Source organism: Suncus etruscus, chromosome 15 (genome assembly GCF_024139225.1).
Source record: "Suncus etruscus isolate mSunEtr1 chromosome 15, mSunEtr1.pri.cur, whole genome shotgun sequence".
NCBI lineage: Eukaryota > Metazoa > Chordata > Mammalia > Eulipotyphla > Soricidae > Suncus > Suncus etruscus.
In genome coordinates this window covers 28,913,977-28,940,804 of record NC_064862.1, presented here as the reverse complement: position 1 = coordinate 28,940,804, position 26,828 = coordinate 28,913,977, and the positions used below count along the sequence as shown (strand labels likewise).

At 39.1% G+C, this 26,828-nt stretch overlaps 2 protein-coding genes across 2 annotated transcripts in view; both read right to left on the bottom strand.

Annotated features, from left to right (window-relative positions):
- SGSM1 (small G protein signaling modulator 1) overlaps positions 1-26,828 on the bottom strand; it is a 667,483-nt gene that overhangs the window by 114,804 nt on the left and 525,851 nt on the right. The window lies entirely within an intron of this gene.
- TTC28 (tetratricopeptide repeat domain 28) overlaps positions 1-26,828 on the bottom strand; it is a 385,385-nt gene that overhangs the window by 354,580 nt on the left and 3,977 nt on the right. The window contains exons 2-3 of the mRNA XM_049788080.1: positions 11,245-11,339; positions 6,193-6,340 (exon numbers count right to left, since the gene is read on the bottom strand). Of these exons, the coding sequence (XP_049644037.1) occupies positions 6,193-6,340; positions 11,245-11,339 (243 nt within the window). The remainder of the gene's footprint in view (positions 1-6,192; positions 6,341-11,244; positions 11,340-26,828) is intronic.

Here is a 26,828-nt window from a genome sequence, read left to right as displayed (position 1 = left end):
GCTTCACATCATTAATCATTGGGGAGATGTAAATCAAAACAGCAATGAGGTATCCTCTCACAGCACAGAAACTGGTACACATGACAAAGAACAACCAGTGCTAGCATGGATGTGAGGAGAAAGGAATGAACTGTCATTCACTGCTGGTGGGAATGCTGACTAGTCCAGCCTTTCTCGAAATCAATATGGATATTCCCCCCAAAACTAAAAATTGAGTACCCATATGATACAGCAATACCACTTCTAGGGAGGTACCTTAGGAACACAAAAACAATACAAAAATGCCCTCTGCACTCCTATGTTCATTGCAGCACTATTTACAATAGCCAGAATCTAGGAACAATCCAGATGGCTGACAAAAGATGAGTGGCTAAAGAAACTGTGGTGCATCTATCTACACAATGGAATACTATGCATCCATTAGGAAAAATGAAGTGATGAAATTTACCTATACATGGATAGACATTGAGATTATTATACTGGGTGAAATGAGTCAGAGGGAGAGGGAAACAGAACAGTCTTCTCATCTGTGGAATATAAGAAAAATAAAAGACAATATGGTAATAATATCCAGAGACAATAAAAATGAAAGCCAGGAGGACCAGCCCATCACCAGCCCTTGGACCAGCCCTTGGACTAGCTTGCCACAAAGAGCAGTAAGTACAGTTAGAGAACTAACAGCACTGACAACTACCATGACAATGATATAGAAACAGAATGCTCGTGCGCGTGTGTATGTATGTATGTGTGTGTGTGTGTGTGTGTGTGTGTGTGTGTGTGTGTGGTGATGGGGAAATGTGGGACACTAGTGGTGGAAAGTTGCACTGGTGAAGGGCAGTGTACAGTCTATAAATGAAAGCCAACTAAAGCATTTCTGTAACCACAGTGCTTAATAGATATTCTTAATAAAATAGTATTAATAAATATTAATAAAAATAAAATGAATCTTGGAGAATCCATTTAAAAAAAAGAAATTCTGAAGCCTTCCAAGTCATCTTTACAACAGTGCCCTCCATGATGCCTGACTACAAAGGCTTTGGCGTCACCCAAAGTCTCATGTCACAGTGTCAATGACTTCATCCATCACTAAAGGACAAAACCACACTGCAAATCTACACAACAGGGAACCCAACAGAAATAGTGACTGCCACTCTAATGTGATGACCAGGTAAGGGGTGAGAGTGATAAGAGGACAAGGACACCCCAAACATAAAATTGACAGGGGTTAATTATAGATGATTTTCTTTTTCTCTTTACTTAAGTTAAAAGCTCTTGGGTCAACACTATACAACAATGCTTCTATGAGGTCCTAGAAGAGTAAGGTCATAATGACAGTCCAATGGAAGTGGTTTTAAAAGGTTGGAGCACTGGCTTTGTATGTGGGGTTCCCAGTTCCATTCTGGGTACAACATACATCTCTAAGAAACCCCAGAAGCAACCCAAAACATTGATCTGGAATAGCTCCTAAGTGCCACAGGACTTTGCCCCAAAATCACAAACAACAACAAAGAAATGTTCATAGTGATAGAAAATAGCACTTTGATCGCCAAGATTAGAGCTAAGGAGAGAAAGATGAATTATTGTTTAGTAGTAGGTACAGTATTAATTTGAAAAGATGAAAGTTCTATTGAGAGAGAGAGGTAGTGGTCTAAAGCATTACCATGTAGGTAAGATCACTAATTCCTATGACTAACCATAGTTAAAAAGATCAATTTTAAGTAACATACATTTTACCATGCAGTTTTTTGATACACTTACTTTATACTCAAAAGAAAACCATCTATTTTTGGGATTGGGGATTTAGCTCAGTGGTAAAGCACTTGCCTTGCATGTGTGAGACCGGGGTCTGTTGCCCAGCGCAGCAAAACAAACAAAAATAGTTTCCAAAAAACATTAAAATAAAAGTGACAGTTTTGCACTTGATCTAAGCCACTTCACTGTTTGTTTATTTATATTTTCCTCATTCTCAGAGGATTTCAAAGGCCCTCCCTGAAATAAGATGAAAAACACATACGTTGGCGTAAGCTGGCATCGAGATGAGAGCAGTGCAGCTCTGAATTCTGTCATGATCGGGCCCTGACACAGCTCCTATGGGAGGCCAGACCACTGGACTTGTCAGGTCACTGATGACAACACATAAGGTTTTTGTGCAAGGTAATTTTGAAAGACCTCCAGAATTTATGGACAGAAGAATTTGACCCTCAGAAAGAATCAGACTGAGTGTGCTCAGCCCAATCTCCAAATATTGCCCTGATCCTCCAAATATTAGAAGCAAGTATGTGACCCTTTCCATTGTTTTGTTTTGTATACTGTGCACCTAAAACTAACTCATGAACAGCTTTGTAACTTTTGTTTCTTCAGGTGATTCAATACATTTATAAGTTTAAAAAAGAACTGAGGTGCAGAGAAGAGTCTGACCAATTGGAAGCGGATCAGCCAGTGCTGAATCAGACCTTCCACCCCATCTTTGGGGGCAAAAGTTACTCTAATCCAATAGGTTAAAAAGATAGGCCTTCAGTGATAAGTGACAACTATGTAACAAATAATCAAAAAAGAAAATATATATATATATATATATATATAGTTCACTGCAGGCACAGAATGGGGACCAGAGAATGAAAGAGAAGAAGAGCCGTAGCTTAACTCGAAGGGGCCATGAATGTGGTGCCTTTCCCAGCTCTGCTTGATGGGGGTGTAAGCACGGCGACAGGTGATGGCCCATAAATGTGATTGTCTTTCGATTACTGAATTAACAGGAAGAGAGAGAATATACACAAGAGAACCCTCAGCAAAAAGCAGCCTGGCACCTTTAGAGGAACAAATAAAAGTAAACTCAATCTCACTCTGTAATTATTAAATCTGGGGCTGGCAGTAGTGCTAAGCTATAACACCCACATTTGCATAATAGGATACAAAGACCTGAAATTGCTGGGAGACTATCTTAAAAGGAGAAATGGAAAAAGCAAAAGGAGAAGTTGTGAAAAGGTATCTTTTCTATCTGGCTCAACATTATATGTTCATTAGTGATACAAGGCAAATGCATTCTAAAAAAATGAAATATGTGTGTAAATAAAAATAGGTGTGGTAGTTCAACTGATATCTGATAAAACTATAAAATAAAGTAAAACATATTTAACTGAGTCAGCACTATATCAACAATAATATTAAAAGTGCATAAATAAAGAGGGGGACAGGGATGTGGTCTATGAAGCACTGGATTCCGTTCTGATACTCAGTACAAATAAATAAGTTCCAAGAGGACAAACATAAGATGTTCATTCAGGAGCAAGAGTATATCAATATAGAGTGATCTGACTTCTTTTTTGTCTGTTTATTTGGGGGCTACAGTTAGGTCAGGGACCACAGGCTCAGGATGCCAAAGACTGAACTGGGATCAGCCACATACAAGGCAAGCATCCTACCACTGTGCTGTTATGCCATCCCTTTAGAAAAATATAAAGCAACTCAAAACTTCCAGAAGTCAGCCCACAGAAAACTGCACCTATCCTGGGAACTTGATTTGCCTAGGGAAGCAGCCAGACTAGAGAGCTTTCTCTGTTGCATTTAAGTACAAAGTGAGAACAAGTAACACAGCACATCAGGCCTCTGTAAAGAGAATGAAAAACAAGGCAAGAATGGCCTAAACTCAGAAAGCTACTGATCAATACAAACAGTGAGTTCAAAAAGGACAGCACTCGAGGGCCAGAGAGAAGTTAAGGCGCCTGCCTAGCAGGTGGCAATGCTGGGTCAATCCCCAGTGCCACATGGTCCCCCCAGCATCAAAAGTATGGATGTCTCTGGAGCATTCCTGAGTAGCCCAGAACTATCCACCACTGGGTATGCAGCATTATATGCTCAGGCCCTAGAATTGAACCACCAGACTGATTAGCCAAGAATCACTGAAAGGGGCACAATATCTCCTGGAAGCCAGCCCCCTCCCTCCAAAAATAGGACAGCTAGGAACAGGGATGGTGCTTAGTAGTAGTATGTATGTTTCACATGTATGAGGTCCTGTCAACACAACCACACACACACAGAGTTAGCAAATGATAACAGATTTTGTGAATTACATCCAGAGGAACAAAGAGAGGTCAGTAAGGTATGAAATGATTGATACACAAACTTTCTATGAAAGAATGTTGATAAAGAAAATCCCACCTGGAATAGAAACAAAGGTAAAGGCATTGCTAAAAATATGAGATAAATTAAATTGCCTTCAGGAAAGTGAAGGAAAAAATAGGTGCACTCTGGCCTCCTATAAGAGATATGTTCTCCATGGCTGGCCCCAGGTCACTCTATATAAGAAGGGAAAGTACATGGCATGGAAAAACCCTTAGAGAGAGAGCAGCATGGAACAATTCCTCACAATGCAGGGAGATTTCCTTAACATTTATCTAAACAAATTGCCTTAAAAGCAAAATGGTACATGAGATTCTGCTGATCTCAACACATTCATGCCAATATTCTAAGACAACAGCAGAAATACCTGAAATAAAGAAGGGGTATCTTCATGAACTAAATAAAAAAAGGTCCATGTAAATTGCTTGCAGAGGAATATATGGAGAAACAAAAAAATACTGAAAAACTGGAAGAGACAGATTGATTTTTGTTGTTGTCCATTTTCCCCTCAAGCACTGGAGCTCCGAGCGCATCTGCTCTAAGTCAGAGTTTATTAACAGCAGGTCCCCCAGTGGGAGAAACCATTAGGTTTCTCTAGCAAAGACTCAGCTTTGTATGGGGTTATAAAATCAAATGAAAGAAGGTTTCCTTGCCACTTTTGTTCTAAAACAAGAAACCTTCCACTCTCAGGAAAATATTTTCATAGTTATGAATTGCCCAGAGGCCAACTGAATGTCATTTAGATCATCAGACTTTTACTTAGCATATATTTTGAGCCAAATACAGCACTATTCAGTATATTAAAACTATCTAGAATGGAAAATTCTTTCAAATGTAGATAAAATCATTCATGATAATGCCATCAAAATTTTAGAATCATTAAAAAAACCAGAATATTCAGAAATAAAGACAAATCCAGTTGGACACAATATATTTGCCATCAAATTCTCTGTCACCATCCCTACACTAGTATGAAATGATTGATAGATATACATATCAAGCGAGGTCACTAGAATACAAATATACTCTAATCTAATCTTTGTTAAGAGCTCATTCCTCCAAAAACCAAAATTCCTCAAAGTGAAGCCACATACAAGGCAAACATATTTTGGGCAATTAGACCTCCTCTAAACTCCACAGACTATTTTTAATAGATTTTTCCATTAGCATATCCATTGGCATACATTGACTATCCATTGGTATAAAATGTAAGTAGTAACAGGAGAAACCTATGTAAACTGGTGTCAGTCTGTTTCTTGCTCTTTCTTTTTGACATACTTGATCTCTTCTGAAAAATTTGAGACACAGTCTACAGCTAGACCCCACTTTACTCTTAAGAAATTAAGGGGCTAGAGAGAAGTAGAGGGGGTAAGGCACTTGCCATGCATGCAGTCAACTCTAGTTTGATCCTCAGTACCACATATGGTCCCCCAGCCAGAGCAATCTGTCTCTCTTCCACTTTTCCAGTGTGTGTGTGTGTGTGTGTGTGTGTGTGTGTTTGATACCCCTTCTTTATTTCAGGTATTTCTATTGTCTTAGAATATTAGTGTGAATGTGTTGAGATCAGCAGAATCTCATGCAACATTTTTGCCTTTAAGGCAATTTGTTTAGATAAATGTTAAGCACTGCAAGGTGTGGCCTAAAATAGTTTCTGCATTCCACCAAAGAAAATATTTGAATGTTTTATGTCTTATTTGATTCTTTATAAATAGCATACCAGTCTAATGAAGCAAAGCAACTTATTACAAGACTTGCTATGAATCCAATTTACAACAGCAAAAAGCATCGGGATTCTTTAGTTAATCCCCAAATCTAGAGAAGGCAATTCATTGATCCAGTGTCAAACATTTAATTAATGGAAAAAATGTATAAGCTGAGATCACTTCCATGTTCTTGGACCTTTCTAGTTTCATTTCTCCCCCAATTATTTCTGTTGTTGATAGAGAGTCTTCATCCTTTGCTGCCTAAAACTGCCAGCATAATTTAGGACTTTGCAAATTTGATAAATTAGCATTTCTCATCTAGAGTTATGGATAGCTTCACAGGTTTCTCTCTCTGCTTTTTGCTACTTACCTCTCATGGGAGATTTCATAGCCGCTTCTACCATCCCCACCAGAAGCTGAAGACTCTTGGGGTCCTGAGCCAGTCCAGATGCAAAGGCTGCCAGGGCATCGGCATGACGTCCAAGGTACTGGAGGGCAACACCCTGTCGGAAGTATGCCTGCAAAGAGAGAGGGACAGCACAGAAGTTACTTAGATGCAGGTGTCAATGATGTCACTGTCAACTCTTTACTAGGACACAAAGGTCAACAGAACTAAGGCTGAGATGGTCTTGGCTCAAAAATCTAACAAACATCTTGTAATCAAATTTGGTTTCACCTAACGTTGGAAAAAGTAAGCACACTGTTTTTGGGCAAATTATACTTAAAACCTTTCTGTTTACAAATCAAATTGCTCTCATCACACTTTGGGGCACTTCTTCATATAATTTTATTGTCTTTAGATGATTGTGTTGTTGTTGCTATTTAGGGGCCACACTTGGCAGTGCTCAGGGCTAACTTCCTGGTTTTGTACTCAGAGACCAATCAATACAAGTGGAGCTCAGGGGATCATATGGGTTTTGGGGATCCAACCTGGTAGAAAGTAAAATGCCCTATCCACTATAGCTCCAGCCCTGTCTTTGGATGATTTTTGAGGTGTTTTTTTAATCTCACCACTAATAGCATACATTTCTAAAAGGTAGAGATTCAGTAATTTCTTTACAACTTACCAAAGTACAGTACAAAGAAAATAAGAAACATTCAAATTGCTTTTGTTTATTTAAAAATTTTTCTCCTTTTATATAACTAAAGGAAGACCTTAATGATTACCATTAATACAATATTAATAATGAGTGACACAGCATGGTAAATTTAATATGTTTCCAGACAGAATTTAAAAGCTGTTACTTAGGAGGTGGGTATGGTATGACAACTTAAAAAATACCAATGTGGAGGGGCCGGGCGGTGGCGCTAAAGGTAAGGTGCCTGCCTTGCCTACGCTAGCCTCGGACGGACCGCGGTTCGATCCCCCGGCGTCCCATATGGTCCCCCCAAGCCAGGAGCGACTTCTGAGCACATAGCCAGGAGTAACCCCTGAGCGTTACTGGGTGTGGCCCAAAAACCAAAAAAAAAAAAAAAAAAAAAAACCAAAAAAAAAAAAAATACCAATGTGAAAGGGGAGTTCTGAAACATGTAAGACAGAAATTAAAGTTATCATAATAAAAAGAAAATATATGTGCCATGTTTAGAAACAAAATAAAATCACTGTCTCATATTCCTTAATTGGATAAACTTAAAAACTAGCATTACAATCTGTGATTATAGGAAAATATTTTTCCTTCCAGCTAACTGCAGAAAATTAACAAAATATTTAAATTTAAGAAGTCTTAAGAACATGCAATTTTCCTCAAAGAAGACATACAGATGGCCAACAGACATATGAAAAAATGTTCAACAGCACTGAGTATCAGAGAAATGAAAACCAATGAAAAAATGAGCAAACACATATCACCCCACGCAACAGACTATCCCTAAACACCAGGAATAGTCAGTGCTAGTCAGGATGGGTGAAGAGGGAACCCTCAATCACTGTTTCCAAGAATGTTGTGTGGTTTAGCCTCTATGGAACACAGCATGATGAATTCTCAAACAAACAAACAAACAAATAAATAAATAAAATTAGACCACCCATATGGGCTAATGATTCTACTCCCTACCAGCCAGCCTAAGATTGCAGAAACTTGAAAATATATGTACACCAATATTTATTATAGCTCTATTTATAATTTCCCACATCAGGAAACAACCCAAATATCCAATGACCAGTGAGTACATAAAGAAACTATAGTGTAGAAGCATGATGGAATACTAAATTGCTATCAAGAAAGATGAAATCTTGACTTTTGCTTCTGTTTGGATGGAACTAGAGGATATAATGTTTAAAGAAAGATCAAAGGGAAAAGAGAATAGGGTCAAATGATCTCATGAAGGTATGTTATATAATGAAAGAAAGTAAGGGAATGGATAGTAGCTGTGAAAACAAACCTTTGGACATTGACAAAATAACTGAAGTAACCAAGTTGGCCCAGGGGATCTGGGAACTGAGGGAGAAAAGAAGGACTGGAAGAGACATAGCCTAGAGGCAGTCTTTGCCATTTAGATAAAAGTGGGGGTACACACAACTTTGTTTCCTCAAATTATAAACATTAACACTATCAAAACCATGTTATCACAATAACAAAATATTTTTTAAAAGAGCATTCTGGGCTAAAGAAATAGTACTGTGGGCCCGGAGAGATAGCACAGCGGCGTTTGCCTTGCAAGCAGCCGATCGAATCCTGGTGTCCCATATGGTCCCCCTTGCCTGCCAGGAGCTATTTTTGAGCAGACAGCCAGGAGAAACCCCTGAGCACTGCCGGGTGTGGCCCCCGCCCAAAAAAAGAAATAGTACTGTGGGTAGGGCACTTACTTTGCATGCAACCAACCCAGGTTTGGTTCCCGGTATTCCATAGGATTCCCTAAGCCCACCCTGGGTAATTCCAAGCCAGGGGTAAGCCCTGAGCACCAGATGGAGTTACCAAAACAAAACAAACAAGCAAGCATGCAGTTTGTTTTCAAGCATGAAAAGTAGAAACCAGTAAATTAACAAAGTGTTGTTAGTGTGTAAACAGCCAAGGACCTTGTACATGATTAAATAATATATTTTAAATGACACTATTAATGCGTCACGGCATATATTTAAAGTATTTGGCCTCCTATATTAACATAAATCCTCATAAAAAACTACATGTTTATAACACAAATTCAATCCTTTCAGTTCAATATACTTTGAAAATCACATTTTTTATTCATGGGATTTAAATCAAAGTTTCAAACAACTCCTAAAACGATACTACTCAATAAACTTAATGCATGATTATATAACCACATTTTACATACATCTACACACAATGTGAGAAAGGAACACTTTCCATGTTTATAAAACATATTTACTTACTGAATCTTATTTTCTTTTTAAAACTACCCTTTGAAGTAATTTAAGATAGGCAATATACTATTTAATGTTTCTATTATGAAACAATCTATAAGCAGAATGAATACTCAGATTATTATAGACTATTCAGGATTCTATTAGTTTAAACTACCAGCAGCTGTTAAAACTCAGACCCCAGAAAGACAATAACCTGTAAATGTACCCTTCATTACTTATTCATAAGATAACTTCCTTTCACTAAACTCATTCAGTGCTTTAATCTTTAATGTGTTTATAGACATTTTTCATTACCCTTTTCATTTCTCATTTTAGGTAATTTCTTATGAACCAATAGGCAATATAGGCTGACATTCTAACTTAAAATAACTTTATTTTATATAATCCTAAAAATTCAATATCAAATTAATATTTTAAGTATATGTGTTTATAGACATGAGAATTACTTGTTAACTGTAGTCATTGTTGCAGATAAAATGTTCAGTAATGATCTATTTCAGTTATGTTTCAAAAATATAACAATAACCATGGCAATCATTTCACAATAAATTTAATTCAGCCAGTATTTTATATATATATATAAATTTTTTTTTGCTTTAGGGTCATACATGGCAATGATCAGGGACTACTCTTTCTGGGGGCCACTCGTGGCAGTGCTGAACATGGAACCAGGGTCACATGTGTGCAAGGCTTACATGTGTGCAAGGCTTGCCCACTGAATGAGCTAGCTCCCTGGCTCCAATCAGTATTAACATATAAAGTTATACAGTACTGTGTGTCTGAATACAACTAGGGCAGGGGGGGGGGCGAGGAATGAAACAAAAGCCTGAAACTAATCTCAAAGAATTCTGATCACGTTTTGCATTCTTAAACAAAATTTTATTGTTCTTCACTTCCCCAAGAGGACAAGTGATTTTCCCTTATGCCAAAAGAAAGTCACTGAGAAGCAGGATTCATCCACGACTGGAAAGGTAGGAAAAACTCAGTACTAAATGTAAGTAATGGTATCAAGTTCCCACAACAGAAAAGCTTTCAGAAATAAAAGATATGACTTCATCATGCCACCCACAGTCCTGACTTTGTTCTTGCAGGAGATTTTGTTTTGTTTTGTTTTGGTTTGGGTTTTTGGGCCACACCGGGTGACACTCAGGGGTTACTCGTGGCTATGCGCTCAGAAATCGCTCTTGGCTTGGGGGACTGTATGGAATGCCAGCGATTGAATCAAAGTCCATGCTAGGTTAGTGCCTGCACCTTACTGCTTGCGCCACCACTCCAGCCCCTTCTTCCAGGACATTTTGAAGAGAGGTTAAAGATCGAAGGCTCAGAGGTTTCTCTTGGTCCTCTGTTTAATTTACTCCATAACCCCAGCCCAGATCTATTGAAATTTTTTCAGTTAGGGGCTGGAGAGATACTACACAGGTTATGCTTTAAACTTGCATGTGGGTGGCCCTGATTTCATCCCCCCACCTCCACCAGAAATAATCCCTGTGCACCAGCAGGTATGGGCTCAAAAGAAATAATAAAAAATTTTTTCAGTTAAAAGTTTAGAGTTGTATCCCTGTCAAGATAGCATAATCAGTCTATCCCTGATAAATCCCTGTTCCAAATTCATGGAGTGGAGCTTTCCAACTTTTTTCATTGAAATATTCATTGCATGTACAAATAGCTATTAAGTACACAATAGCTGTCTGTTCTTTGTTAGAGCTATGTCACTAAGTTAATGATGATAAAAAACCTAGATTGTGACTTGTCATAGAATAAAAAGAAGTCAGCATAGTGACTGACAATGCGTAATACTTAATAAAATTAGCTACTCTATTATTTAAGAAAAAGTGAGTCATAACAAAAATACACAATTGTAGGTTAATGGATTGTAAGAAGAGTCCAATAACTATTTTAAGTATTTTATTAATCATAACATGATTATTCAAGTCCTATCACTGAGTTCTATTCACTCAGTCCATGAAAGATTGTTGCAGCTGGGGAAACTTTGTCAGGTTTTTTCTCCCCCAGTCAATATTAGAATCACATGAGTAGCAGGAATGACACTATCAGGTGTTGGGAGATTCGGCTGCTCCTCACCAGGTCCCTTACCAGCCTCTTCAGCCTCTTCAGTCTCTTCACTGAGACTTTTCCTACCTTCAAGAACACAGATTTCTCTTCAGTCTCTTCACTGAGACTTTTCCTACCTTCAAGAACACAGATTTCTACTGTAGTTCATCAATTCTCCCCTATAGGTTCCCACTACTCAGTTTTGTTTGTCAATTCTGGGCTCACATCTGGCTGTGCTCAGGGCTTATTCCTGACTCTACACTTGGGGATCATTCCTGGTGAGTTAAGGGGGGACTCGGTAAGGAATGACTCCATGCAAGGTAAAAACCTTCCTTCCTCACTGTACTATTTTGTACTATTTTGCTCATCCACCTCTGCCCCCAACTCATTTTTCTGTTAAAGTGCTTTGTGTGAGTAAAGGGGAAATTTGAAAGCACTTAAAACTGAGTAGAAACAATAGAAGGTGGAGCCTAGGAAGCAGAACAAAAGATGGTGCCCAAGCAACTTCAGATAATCCACCCCCATTGTGGTACTCCCTGCCACTACCTCACCTGTACCTAGCCTATGTTCTGATCATTAGTAAAGTTGCACAGAAAAAATAAATGACTGGCTACATAAATAACTACCAGAAGCACGGAGACCTAAAGAAAGATAGCTTTATGCTGAAGATTTTGCCAAGAAGAAAATCTTAATGAAGCTACGCATGTTAAGACACTGGACTAAACAGTGGAATGACTAGATCTGCAAATTTCAAACATTCATTTAGATATTTGTAATCTCTAATGATTATTCTACACATGCTAGTGACGTATCATAAAGAATATGTACATATGCAAATATATATTCTTGGGGGAAAAGAATGTTTTTATTTCTTTCTTCAATTAACATTCCCTAAAAACTACAGTGCATTTACTCTAATTAAAAAAAAAATCTGGGTTTTTAAAAATAATAGTTTCAGGGCCTGAAAGATACCACAGTGGATAAAGATAAGGTGCATGCCTTGAACACAGCTGACCCAATTCAATTCCAGCACACAATGTGAAATCTAGATCAACACCAGGAATGATCCTTGAGCATAGCTGGATGGAGCTCCAAAAAAAAAGCAAACAAACAAAAAATTATAGTTCCGTCAAGTTAATTCTGATTAGAGGGAAGACTATTAAAAACTATAAATATCTGTCCTCCACTGTTTGATCTGCTTACTAATAGCAATGACTTGAAAAATTTCGGTAACGACATAAAATACAATTTATGACTAAATTGTTTATGCCTGTTGTTAAAATTGCTAAGTGGCCATTTCTGTAACCATGATTTTGACATCAATTGAAATATATCAAAGTTAGTAGGTTATACTGTATGGTCCCCTGAGCACTAGGGGGTGAGTTCCCTGAACACAGAGCCAGGAGTAGCTCCAGAACACTTCCAGACATGTCCCAACATGACCCTCCAAAATAAATAAAAGAGAAACAAAGCTAATATATTAAGGGCTGGCACCATGCATAACAAAAACAATAATATGCTTAATTTGGAGACTGAAAGAAGAAAGTGAAACTGTCCTCAAAAGCTTACATCTCAAACAAAAGCCAAATCAGTTGGCTTTTGGATAAAATTCCTCCAAGCTTTCAAAGAAGTATCAATTCTCAAACTTTGCCATAAAATTGAAAAGAAAAACAAACTTTCCAACAAGTATGACTTTGATTCTGAAACCAGACAAGAATACCACACTGCAAGGAGACAGTGTATGAACCTGAAAGCCCGGTTCACCATATACCTAATCTGATGGCATCTTTACCTTGGGTTTCCCAGCCCCCCAAACTGCAAGAAATAAGTTTGCTGCATAAGCCATCTGTCTATAGTTATAGAAGCATCAATGAACCAAAACAAAAAAAAATGGTTAAAACAAAACTACCCAAAGATTAAGCCAGTGAAACTACAGCTAATCATCCTTCAAGAATCCCTGGGTGCAACAGGGCATGCACTTGTCTTGACTTTCAACTTGCCAAGTTCCAGCTTTCCAGGTTCATGGTTCTAAAATATCACTAAACTTCATCATAGAATATCTACTTGCCTAAATGGCTCAAATCAGGTAAACTACTTTTCTCACAGATACACACGTACATTTGTGGCATAAAGTATGTGTAGCGTAATATGCAAGTTATGTATAATAAATATGTAAGAGAAGACATGTAATGAGATAAAAAAGAACTAAGAGAGCTAACTTATACAGATAATATATGCTTAGTTTCAGACATTCACCAATATTTTGACTCCAACTGAATCTGTACTTTCAGGTATTATATTTTTCCTAGCTTGTCGTTTATGAGTTTAAATGTGAGCTTTTGAAATATCTTCTGGAGAGTAAATAGCATAGTGCTACTGTGACATGAGGTAGACTTGCTAACTAATCAAACCTACCACCCACTACTATATCACCAGCTTTTTCAAAAACTTTTGCAAATTACAAAACCATTTTAACTGAATCCCCACTTATTATTTTATTTTAAGGTGAGAAGAAATGGCAAACTAGAAATGCCAATTCTAGTTCTTAGAAAACAGTAGCATTAATATATGATTTAACACAATGGGGTCAAAACTGAACATGATTACAGGGTGACAAAAGCAGAAAACCTTAAGAATCACCGAAATGTGTGCAGATAAATGAATGGTGCTGAGTTGTGATAGAAATGGATAAAATTAGACTACATTAAGAAATATTTTAAAGAAAGGCATGATTTGAGATTTTATTTTTCCAGTTCTCTAGAAATACTCCCCATTCATTGAACATGTCTATCAGTGTTTACTAACTGGATATTTAATTATCATATACAGATTCAGGAATACATTATATGGTAAATAGTTTTCTTTTTGTTTATGGTGTTGGGGAATGGACTAGGACCTCCTACATGCAAATACTTTCCCACAGTTACATCCTAGATCTATATAGGAAAATAAAGGGGTATGACATAAAACAAATACACATCACAAGTCAAGTATAAACACACATATTTACTATCATAACATTAAATATATACTACATATTATCTTATGTGAGGTCATGTGAGGTCCTTTTTTTCTTATCTTTTTTTTTGTCATTTTTCATTTTTGTGATGTCAGATGTAGAACACATCTGCGATACCACAAAGTCACAGCCTTCACATTGGCTCTGATATTTGAAGTGTAGGCAGGGATCCAAGCCTTCAACAAGTTTTTAATGGTTTTTTTCATCCAATAGACACCTATATGGATGCATGTGTGCTAAAGAGTTTTCTCATATATATTTTGTTTCAGTTGGGATATCTGTTCTCTGAGGGAAAAGGTAGACACCCATAGAACTTTCTGCAATGAAAGACGAGTTCTCTTGACTTCCTAATATCAGTCAGTGGCCCATAGTCACTTGTGACCATAGACCATTTATATAATGGTCAGTGTGACTAAAAAAGGAAATTTTCTTTCATCTTAATTACATTAGATTTAAATAGTCATGAGAGGGTAGAATGACTGAATTGGACAGTGCAGTGCTAACGGTCTTTGCTCTGACATCAAACAGAAATCTAAATTGGGAAGTGAATAGGGAGACACTAAACAGAAATAGTTACTGCTAGAGCTCTGAGCTGAAGTTCTGAGCCTCGCTCCAACCACAGCTGTGGCAAAAGAACAAAGGCTCCCAGGGCTGGCATGGAACACTTCTCTGCATCTTTCTCAGCCTTGTGCCTTTAACCAAGGCCCTTCACAAAACCATTTCCATTTCCACTTCTGGACAGGATGATAATGATGGTCTTAAAGATTGTCAAGATGGGCTAGAGACATAGTGTAGCAGGTCAGGCGCTTGTCTCACATGTGGCCACCCTAAATTCAATCCCTGGCATCTGATATGGTCCCTTGAGCACTGCCAGAAGGTTCCCTAAATGCAGAACCAGGGCAGGAGAACCACTAAGCATCTCCAGATGTGGCCCCCAAACCAAAAAGAAAACAAAAGAACATAACAAGGGGCTGGAGAGACAGCATGGAGGTAGGGTGTTTGCCTTGCATGCTGAAAGACGGGGGTTCAAATCCTGGCATCCCACATGGTCTCCCGAGCCTGCCAGAAGTGATTTCTGAGCATAGAGCCAGGAGTAACCCCTGAGCGCTGCCAGGTCTGACCAAAAAAAAAAAAAAATCACAACAAAAGTTGCTAATTGATAGCGCATATGAAATGTAAAAATGCCTGAGTTGGTACTTTTTAAAAACCTGAACAGAAGGGCAATCTTTACCAACACTGTTCATCTTAATCAACTTCACCAGCTCACAGATTATAAGTCACAGAGAAAAAGGAAGTGAGGGGTTGACACAAAGTAGGCTCAAAACCTGAATCAATTATCCTGATGGTTGAGTCATTAAGAAAATAATTAACTAGGTGTTTGCAACTTGGTTTCAAATGCCTATAAGAAAGTTAAAACATTTGAGTGAAATTTTAAATCAATCAAAAAAATTAAGTGTTTATATTTTGAGGCTCAGGGAGATAATTTAAAGGGCTTCAATCCAGGTCTGGCATATGATGAATTTTAGAAAAGGATCTGGATTTTATACCCAGCATCTCATGCCTCCCAAGCCCTGCTAGGTGTAATCATGGTGACCCCAGCACCATAGAGGAAGCCAAAGATTAAAAAAAATGTTTTTATATGAAAGTGTTTGGAGCTGGGGGATAATATAGGGATTAGCGTTTGGTCTGAATGTGGCCAACCCAGTTTGATTCCCAGGACCTCATGTGGTCCCCTGAGCACCACCAGAAGTGACCCTTGAGGACGGAGTTAAAGAGTAAGAGTTAAAAGCACAGAGTAAGCCTTGAACACTACCAGGTATGACCCCAAAACAGAAAAAAGTTGATTGGGTATTCTTTGATTAATGAGAAAATTATTAGTTAGGAAAAGAAACCCCATCACTTTCAGGTTAAATAAGATTCTTTGTCAGGTGAAAATGAAGTGGTAACAGAAAAAAATCTTAGAAACAGTCCTTCCGCTCAGAGACTTTATCCTAATGATGACAATTACTAAGGACAGATGATCAGAATTATCACGAGATAGTCTCGGGCCTAATTCTGTTTGAGAATTACCAAGAACTTAGTCTTCCTTTCCCTCTGTCCAACTATCAGAAGTTCGTGTGTGTGTGTGTGTGTGTGTGTGTGTGTGTGTGTGTGTGTCTGTGTGTGTGTGTGTGTGTCTGTGTGTCTGTGTGTCTGTGTGTATTTGACTTTCCAAGGTCTTTTCTAACTATAAGTTGTTGAGTGTTGCTTTGTGTCCACTTCTGTGTAGGTGCTTTTCCAAAGTTCATTACTAGCACAATATTTTCACGATAGTTCTTAACTATTGCACAGAAGAGGTGGTTATGAAACTTGCCTCAGTTATTCAACTACAGAATGTGGAAAACCTGCCCAAAACTCTCTCTAACCACTATGAACAGCTACCTCTTTTGTAAAAAGGATTAATGGTGTGCAATTAACCTCTAAATCAAGCTTTTTGTCTGGGAATTTTTCTACTTGTAAAACTCAACCTACGGCAGCAGAAATGAAGGAAAATCAGAAATGACACCGAAAATTTATGAACATGAATATTTAATCTCTATCCCATTAGTAACCGTTGATTGTAGAAAAAATTTTAATGAATTGGGTGGAGGGAAATTCATTTCATTAACTTTTCATATAAATGTATTATTATTGAACCAAACAGGCCACTGTACTTGCAACTCAGTTCGATGTTAATTAGATTACAGGCGTGGGGCTTTAAATCAAAGAGAAACAAAAGGAGGCCTCAGCAAGCTTCTCAGCAAAGCTTGTTTGTTTGGTGGCTGAAAAGGATTTTTACCTGCAATACAATTTGCTCTGCTTCCTTTTTTTTTTCCCCCTCACATTGTTCAGCTGAATTCTCTCTAGTTTCTATTTGCTGAATAGAATTTATATCAAATATATAAATAAATAAAATCCAGAGAATCAGAAAAACACATATTCTTCATGTGGTGATATGTTTGACCTACTCAGCTGGGAGTAATCATTTCTATCTCTCTAGAAAGCTACACTTCTGTTTTTCACTAGTCAGTCAGTTTATGCTGAGAGCGTAAGCAAGAGACTGACGGCTATTTCAGAACTACCATTATTAAGTGTGCAGCCCAGAGTCAGAGGTCCTAAAGGCCTAAAAACACAGTTTTAACCAACTCTGTAGCAGAGAATTATTTTTTTTCTCTCTAGTGTTGCCTTTTGGTGCCCCTCCTGTCAGTTTCTAAAGGAAATTTGTTTGAAATCCTGGTTCTTTCTTTCACTGACTCTTTTCCCAAAATTAATTCTCAATGAATTTAATCAAAAAGAGTTATGGTACCATATATATGGGGAGATCTATTTTAAAAAGAGATTTAAAATTAAGGAAAGTTAGACAAAAATGTAAATAACAACCAGTAATAAAATAACTAAGTGTCATTTTTGAGTATTAAAGAAATTCCAAGTATATGCAAGTTATAAAATGTTTATATAGCATTACCCATAGTTTCTCTTCTACACTTTAAAATAAGCAATGAAAGAAGTTTTAAGTCCCCTGGAGCACTCATAGTTCTGATATTTCCAGAGCTATGCATTACCGCTATGATGGGGCACAGTAGGAATATCAAATCCAGCCAGGAAGAAAACCAAGGGAACTTCGTGAACATTCTCCAAAAAATCATTTGGCTTCAGCACAAGTTCTAACCTTTACCACTTCCCCTGCCCTGAAACAAAAATACTGTGATACTGGACAGTGAAAGAAGGATGGGGGAAAATGTTGGAACTGAATAAGCACTGGAGGCAACAATGTGGGCATAACAGGACTCAGAATTCTTATTTACTACCCAAAATACATTTGGCATCTACTCTACCACAATGTGTCTATATGCAAACCAGACTAACAGAAAACGATTTCATCTAGAAAATATTCTACCAGATATTATTTCCATAAGCGCTATATTTTGGGATATAGAAATTCGACCAAAGATTCCTTGAGCAGATAAAATTCTACCCTTATTGACTCACTCCTTGATCTTCCTAATCTAGCAATTTGTGCTTTTCTCATCAAATTATAACCCAAATAAGAGGCCAAATAGATTAATAGCATGAAACACGCCCAAACAATATGATTGCATAACACATTTTCTGTAAGGTCTGATTTACTCAAAGTTTCTAAGATTAAAAAAAATTGGGGGGAGGTTTGGGTCACACCCAGTGACACTAAGGGGTTACTCCTGGCTATGCACTCAAAAATTGCTCCTGGCTTTGGGGGGGGGCTATATAGGACGCCGGGAGATCAAACTAAGGTCCATCCTAGGTCAGTACATGCAAGGCAAACACCCTACAGGTACATCACTGCTCCTGACTCCTAAAATTTTTTTTAATAAGCTTCACTAGAGCTGTAGATTCAGACCAAATTTAAGCAAAAAAAGCACAGAGAACTCCCATATACAGAATCTGCTCTGGCACTTTCACAATCTTCTTGACTATCAATATCCTATGTCAAGGTCCATGGAAAATGGTTTATATGAAAAATTACAGAAAAAAATGGATAAGCATTCACATAGTTCTCCATCTGCATTCTGCTGAAACCCCAAACCCTTAGAATTGTTTCTCTCTTCTGACTTTGTCTGAGAAAACACAGTTTAAAAAGTAGGACCTAAAGAAATGATGACCTCAACCTCTGGCTTCCTTGCTAGACACCCCAGAAGAGTCTTCAGAAAAAAGGTGTATTGAGGAAATGGACGTAAAAAGGATGCAGGCAGTGAGAGCAGTATGAAGGGCAAGAATAGATGCTCCCAGAATGCAAAATAGTTCTCGTGGGGCCGGGCGGTGGTGCTAAAGGTAAGGTGCCTGCCTTGCCTGCGCTAGCCTTGGACGGACCGCGGTTGGATCCCCCGGCGTCCCATATGGTCCCCCAAGCTAGGAGTGACTTCTGAGCGCATAGCCAGGAGTAACCCCTGAGCGTCAACGGGTGTGGCCCAAAAACCAAAAAAAAAAAAATAGTTCTCGTGAGATTTTCTAACAAACTTCCTGGGCTTACTCCTTCTCCTTACCATGGTTTAGTATCTTCCTTCATTAGCACATGTGTGTTTGGACACTGTAGATCACAGTGAGAAATAAGAAAAAAGAAAATGTTTGCCTCGGTACATATTCTATTTTTTGAAAATAGAAGGAGGCCCATTCCAGGCAAGATGGAGTCTGTATCCAACATTTCCCCCTGAATACAACTCTACCAAGAAAAGACATTCGAGAACAGCTTTCTGAGGATTCTGAACTTAAATGGTACCAGATGAATTGAGGGAAGAGACCAGAATTCAAAAGTAGTACCAAACCAGCAATGAGTTTCCTGTTCTATTTGGTTTATCCTTCCCATCTTGAATAAGTCAGCTTAAATGCAAAGACAGTTCAAAAGGAAGAAGTGCTTGTTCAAAAGGAAGAAGTGCACCAAGAAAAATCCTCTACTTCTAGCCAGAAAGGCAAGAAAAAGAACTCCTATGCATCAGAAAAAGGAAAAGGGAAAAAAATAAATAAAAACCCTTTTTAACACATTGACAAGGATGCTGCAATTTGTGTTAATTAAACCATATTCAAGTGTGAAGCCACCCAGAAGTACACGTGTCAGATTCTTTTTCCATCCTTAACCAGTACCTACCCAAAGCAAGCTAACAGTGTCAAGAACTGCCAGTAACATCTAAACTTCAGAGGAAAGAAACCTTGTTTTATGCCCTCTGAATATGTGGTCCTCAAGAGTAGATCAAATCCCAGTATTCTTACTTGCCTGCCTGCCTGTCTGCCTGTCTGTCTGACTGTCTGTCTATCATCTCTCTACCTCTTTACTTGGTGCCCACCTCACTGGGCTGTAACCACAGAGTATTCATAACAGGAGATGGAAACTCAAATTCTGATTTTTGGGGGCCGGTGAGGTGGCGCTAGAGGTAAGGTGTTTGCCTTGCAAGTGACCGTGGTTCGATCCCCCGGCGTCCCATATGGTCCCCCCAAGCCAGGGGCAATTTCTGAGCGCTTAGCCAGGAGTAACCCCTGAGCATCAAATGGGTGTGGCCCAAAAAAACAAAAAAAAATGTTAAAAAAAATTCTGATTTTTGGCTAGTGAACAGGAAGGGAGAAGGTAAACCAAAGAGCTAGAAAGAGTTTGGGAGATAAGTTACCTGAGAATTTATTAGAGCAATTCAATAAAAAGACATATGAATGTGACTCTAAATACACACCAAGGACTCTGAGAACTGATTTATTGAGGAGACTGTCATCTAATCTCAGATTGACCTCTAGGTGAAAAATATTTTAAAAAAAAAGATTCTAAGAAATGACTAATACTAATATGGAACCAAAGTTCACAAAATGTAGGTTGGGAGTGACAGCCTTAACCTAACCTAAACAGGTACATTTTTTAAAATTAACCAAATAAAATAAACCAAAAATGTTTGCATTCTTCTTAAAAATATAAGCATATAAAACAATAATACCAAAACATCCTGGACTGCATTATATTACTTGGCTTGTGAGAGAGGTTAGAAAAATACCAACTCACAAGGAAATAATGGATCACTACTTGCCAACTCTGAGATGACACAAAAGTTCAAATGACGAGATGAAGATTTTTTTCAGAAATTATTTGATCCAAGCTGCAAGAGTAAATACTACCACAACGAATGGGAAGTAGATATTCTCAGAGAAGACAGAAAGTTTTAAGATATAAACAAAAACTAACATCTTAAGTAAAAATAAATTCAGGGGGAGCTGGTTTGGGGGCCACAATCAGCAGTGTTCAGGAGCTACTCCTGGCTCTGAGCTCAGAAATTATTCCTGGCAGGCTTGATGGACCATAGGGATGCCAGGGATCAAACACGGGTCAACCTCATGCAAGGTGTCACACATACCACTGCGCCATCACTCCAGCTCTGATAATATATTTTAAGAGTACACTTAGCAAACCTGAGATGACAGAGATATGATCAGAGAAATTGAAACAGAAAAACAGAAATGAACAAGAGCATTATAATGGAGAAACAAAACTTAAGTCTGGGTCAGATCCCTGGCTTTGTATGGTCCCCTACTGGGCACCATGAGGAATGACCTTAAAAAATCAGGTGTGGCCTTTAAACAAACCAACAGAACATTGGACATAGTAACTTAGCCAATGACAAAATAGGTTGAGGTTTATGTCACTGGAGTCCTAATGAGAAACAAAAGAGCATGGTATAGTAAGATTTAAAAAAAATGAATTAATAACAATTAAATTTTATCATATTTAGGTACATAATATAGTATGGTCAGTAGGGTGCTTATATCACATATCGATGACATGGGTTCAATTCCTGGCACCACATATGGTCTCCTGAGTCCCACTAGCACTGTTCTACAACCTTGGATCCCATCAGATGTGGCCCAGACCACCCCTTCCTTCAAAAAAAATTTCTATATTTGTGAAATACATTAACCTATGATTTCAGGACAATAAATTCCAAACAAGGTTGACCCACGTAATTCATGACTGAAAACGTGAACTATTGACCACTAAAGACAAGGAAAACCATCCTTGAGCAGCCAGAGAAAAACACTACAAGATCTGTCAGGGGGTAATGAAGGAATTACCAAAGATCGTCACAAACCCTGGAGGTCAAGAAGCAATGGAAAGACTGTGTGTGTATACTGGGTGACAGAGGAGGTCCTGTGGAGGGGACTCAGCATTCAGGAGGCTTCGGGGTGTCGTTCCTAGTAATAATCAACCAACTAGGCCAGAGAGTTCAATGCCAGCACCCAGAAATGCAACAGTGCTCAGGTGCAGAAGTATTGAGAAATATTAATTCTATATCTGGGAGTATTCAGGGCTAATGAAATACTGGCGATGAAATTCAGATCCTTCTATATGCAAGGCAGATGTTCTGACCCCAGAGTTATTTCCCCAGAGCTGGAAAGACTTTTCCTCCTCGAGTTTTGAGAGGAAAAATAAAGAACTGTAAAATCCCAATTCTATAACCTTTCAGGAAAGCATGTTCCAACAATGCAAGAATGATGTTGGAATAAAGATATTGTGAGTCTTAGAAAAATTTACTTTTGGGGGAGGAGGGTTTGGGTCACACCCAGCAGCACTCAAGGGTTACTCCTGGCTCTGTGTTCAGAAATTGCTCCTGGCAGGCATGGGGATCATATGGGATGCTGGGATTTGAACCACCATCCGTCCTGAATTGGCTGCATACAAGGCAAATGCCATACTGCTGTGCTCTTTCTCTGGCCGAGACTTAGAGAAATTCAATGAGAATTTACCAGCAGCAAGCATACACTAAAAGAAATGTTAAAGGAAATTCTTCAGAGACAAGAGAAGCAATACTAGAGGGAAAGACTGCAATATATTAGATCTAAATTGATTGATGGAAGGCAAACAGATTGAAAAATAAAAATTAAAACTATTCCTATAGGTAGGCAATATGACCTTCTACATAGACAATCCAAAGAAAACCTCCCAAAGCTCCCAGAACTAATTAATGAATTGTGCAAGGCCCATAGATACAAGAATAAAAATTGTGTAAAAATCAATCATGTTTCATAACAACAAATAACAGAAATTGAATTATAAAAGACACTGTTGTTGGGCTGGAGATGTTCATGCTTCATATCTATAAGGTTAAATCCACAGCATCCTTCCCAACTGAAAAGAACATATTAAAAGCAAAAATACCATTAGCAATAGCTCTAGAAAGAATGAACAGATTTAATGCATTTCTCATCAAAATCAAAGAGAATTTTTTGGTCCATCTAGACAGCTGAGTCTAAATGTTTACATAGGAAGGCAAAAGAACTAAAATATCTGAAACCATTTTGAAGAGGAAAAAAACTGGAGGCCTCACTTTCCTTAAAAGTGATGAGGCTAGTGTGCCTCTACAATGGGTAACGCATTTGCCTTGAGTACGATCAACCCGAGTTTGATCCCCAGCATCTCATAGGATCCTCAGTTTCTCTAGGAGTAATTCCTGAGTGCAGCACCAGGAATACACCCTGAGCACTGTTGAATGGCACAAAACAAAAACCAGAGTGATCAATACAGTGTAGTATTGATAAAGGGATAGAGTGTGTAGAAAGCCAAAAAGAGCCCAGAAAAAGCTACACACATATATGAACTATTGTTACTTTTACAAAGTTGGGAAAGGAACTAACAAAGGATATTCTTCATAAGAAATGGGTGTTTGAGCCACTGAAAATGGAGGAGGAGGAGGCAGAGATGGAGGAGAAGAAGAAAACAACTTTAACCTTAGCCTATATTTTGTACTACTTATTTCCTGCCGGACACTGTCAACCTTCTACACACCTGTAGATGAGCTTCTTAAAGTTTTGAGACAGGTGCCAGTTCATTAGCTGGAGTTTGAAAAACCACGATGTACCACAAAATTAGGCCACAAATCAGTGTAAACGAATTGACTTATAAAATCTGTAGAGAAGGGCCCGGAGAGATAGCACAGCGGCGTTTGCCTTGCAAGCAGCCGATCCAGGACCAAAGGTGGTTGGTTCGAATCCCGGTGTCCCATATGGTCCCCCGTGCCTGCCAGGAGCTATTTCTGAGCAGACAGCCAGGAGGAACCCCTGAGCACCACTGGGTGTGACCCAAAAACCAAAAAAAAAAAAAAATCTGTAGAGAAAATACCTGTGGTACAGGAATAGAAAAAAAACAATGGGGGGGGCGTGGTTAACTACCAGCTGGGTATAAAGCTCAGTTGCTCCAAGGTTAATGCTTGGAGTACAGCAATGCTGGGGATCAAACCCAGGGCTCCTACATGCAAAGTCCTCAAGCCAGGTACTCAGTAGTTAAGTGCACTTGCCTGGCATGTGTGAGGCCTGGATTTAATCCAGGGGCGATGGGACAAGGGGTGGACTAAAGAAATGGTTCCAAAACGAGATGCACCCATCTTGCATGCACAAGGCTCAGAACTGGGATCACAGTGATCACATCAATGCCCCCCCCATTAGCTCCACCAGCTACAGCCCAGAGGTTGTCCCCAGCCCAGCACTGCCCCAGGTGTGACCCTGACAACTGCACAATCTAGCTGAGTTCCACCATCTCGCCGGAAAACACTGGCAAGCAATCCCAATTATAAAGATTAAAATATTGTTAATTCTTAAATAAGACACGGAGAAAACAAAGAGCAAAAATGGCCGAACTAAAGAGCTTCAAAGTTTCTCTCAAGAAATATTGGAACTCACTAACCTCACTTTTTGGTGACTTTGTCACACTTTTCAGGACTTTGAGACCAATTACTGGTAGAAACTAACAAAACACATGGATCAGTCAAGAAAAGGGTCATTTTCAAGTGGCAGGAAGGATTTGAAGGCTGATAAAGGGGCCTTGACTTGCCATGTCCACTTACCTTGGTGACAGTGTTCCATGCAGGGGCTCTGGAAACAGGAACCAGGCCAGGAGAGATCAGGGCTGACCTTACTCTGGAATAATTCCATTTCCTGTCTCTAATCTGTCTGTGTTTGACCCAAACAACTGTTACAAGCAAGGTAAGTACATGGCTGCGTTTTGCTGGACTTGAAAATCTCCCAGGAAAGAAAAGTAACAGGGTTTTTCAAAAACAGTTTAATACAAATGAATGACCTCTTCACCGTGGCAAGAGTGAAGCTGGGTATACAATTGAACTCAGAAAAACTGGGGAGAGTTGTTTGGATATTAGTGCCAAGGTAGCCACCTTGGCAAGCCATGTGTCCCAGGTAGGGGACTTAAACAAAAACAATGAAAATGATGGCACAAAGAGGCAGCCAGGTATGAGCAGGGGAGGTTTATGCCATCAGAGGGGATTTTCCTAGATACGCTGGAATGCAAACCCAGATGGAGAAGCTTCCCAGAACCAAAGAATCTTGGAGAGTGGGGTTTCAAGCCCAAGAATGGCCAAAACCAAGATTCTAACATAGCTTCCAGAGGGGCCACGGGTATTGCTGGCTTCTGGGTCTTTCATTCCAGCTCTTTCTATTACAGGGAGCAAGGCAGCAAAAGGAAAATGATGTGAATGGCCCAAATTAGGAACCAAGTAAAATGGTCAGATAAAAACCCACACAGCAGGGCTGGAGAGATAGTGCAGTGGATAAGACACTTTCCTTGCACACAGCCAACCAAAGTTTGATCGCCAACATCCCATGTGATCAGGGGGCACTGCCACGAGCAATTCCTGAATGTAGACCTGGGAGTGAGTCCTGAGCATCAGCAGGTATGGCCCAAAAACAAATAAACAGGAAAAAAAACTACAATATAACCCCACATGACTCGTTTAATTCACTTTTTGCACAAGTTTGCTCCAACCATCTCCTCAGGTACTGTTTCCCTTTCTTTTTCCTTTTTTTTTTTTTTTTTTTTGTTTTTTAGGTCACACCCGGGAGCACTCAGGGGTTACTACTGGCTCTCTGCTCAGAAATCACCCCTGGTAGGCTCAGGGGACCATATGGGATGCCGGGATTTGAACCACTGACCTTCTGCATGCAAGGCAAATGCCTTACCTCCATGCTATCTCTCCGGCCCCATCCCTTTCTTTCTCTTAATAAAATCTGTCGGGGCCGGAGAGATAGCATGGAGGTAAGACGTTTGCCTTTCATGCAGGAGGTCATCGGTTCGAATCCCGGCGTCCCATATGGTCCCCCGTGCCTGCCAGGAGCAATTTCTGAGCCTGGAGCCAGGAATAACCCCTGAGCACGGCCGGGTGTGACCCAAAAACCACACAAAAAAAATAAAAATAAAAAAATAAATAAAATCTGTCACTCTTCTACTTTGGGTATCCAGAATTTTTTTCTTTTTTCATTTTGTTTTGTTTTGGGGCCACACCCAGCTGTGCTCAGAAATCACCCCTAGTAGGCTCAAGGGACCACTTGAGATACCAGGGATTGAAATGTGATCAGCTGTGTATTAGACAAGCACCCTCTTGGCGGAACTATTATTCTGGCCCAGTGAATTCTTTCTTGAAAAAACAATGGATGAAATAACAGAACACACTGACTTCTCCTGGGAATGAAAAAGAAGCCCCTTTGTCATCTTTGAATAATCTTATTCTAAGAAAGTCAAGGTTGTAAACTGAAGGAGTTCCCAGAATAAAGACCATCTGCAAAGTCTTGGACAGGAATTTTCCCGTTTGATTTTTCCCTTTTCCTTTTTTCCTTACCCCAACCTCTCCCTTGATTTTACTAAAATATCTATCATATATGTAGAGCTATAAAAATGTAAATGTTAGGAAACAAACCCATTGCAAATGGGCAACAGATTGAAAAGAACAGATCACCAGAGTGACTATTCAAAGGGCAATAAGCATCTGAGAAACTGTTTCCCTTTGTTAGCCATTAAGGAAGCAAACAAACCAACTAACCAACCAGGGTTGTTTGTTTGTTTTTGGTTTTTGGTTTTGGGTCACACCCGGCAGCACTCAGGGGTTCCTCCTGGATCTATGCTCAGAAATCGCTCTTGGCAGGCTCTGGGGATCATAGAGGATGCCAGGATTCAAACCACCGTCTTTCTGCATGCAAGGCAAATGCCTTACCTACATGCTATCTCTCCAGCCCTAAACAAACCAGTTTTAACAGAAAATACACAGATGCAAAAGCAAAGATAATACCAAGTGCTGGTGAGGAC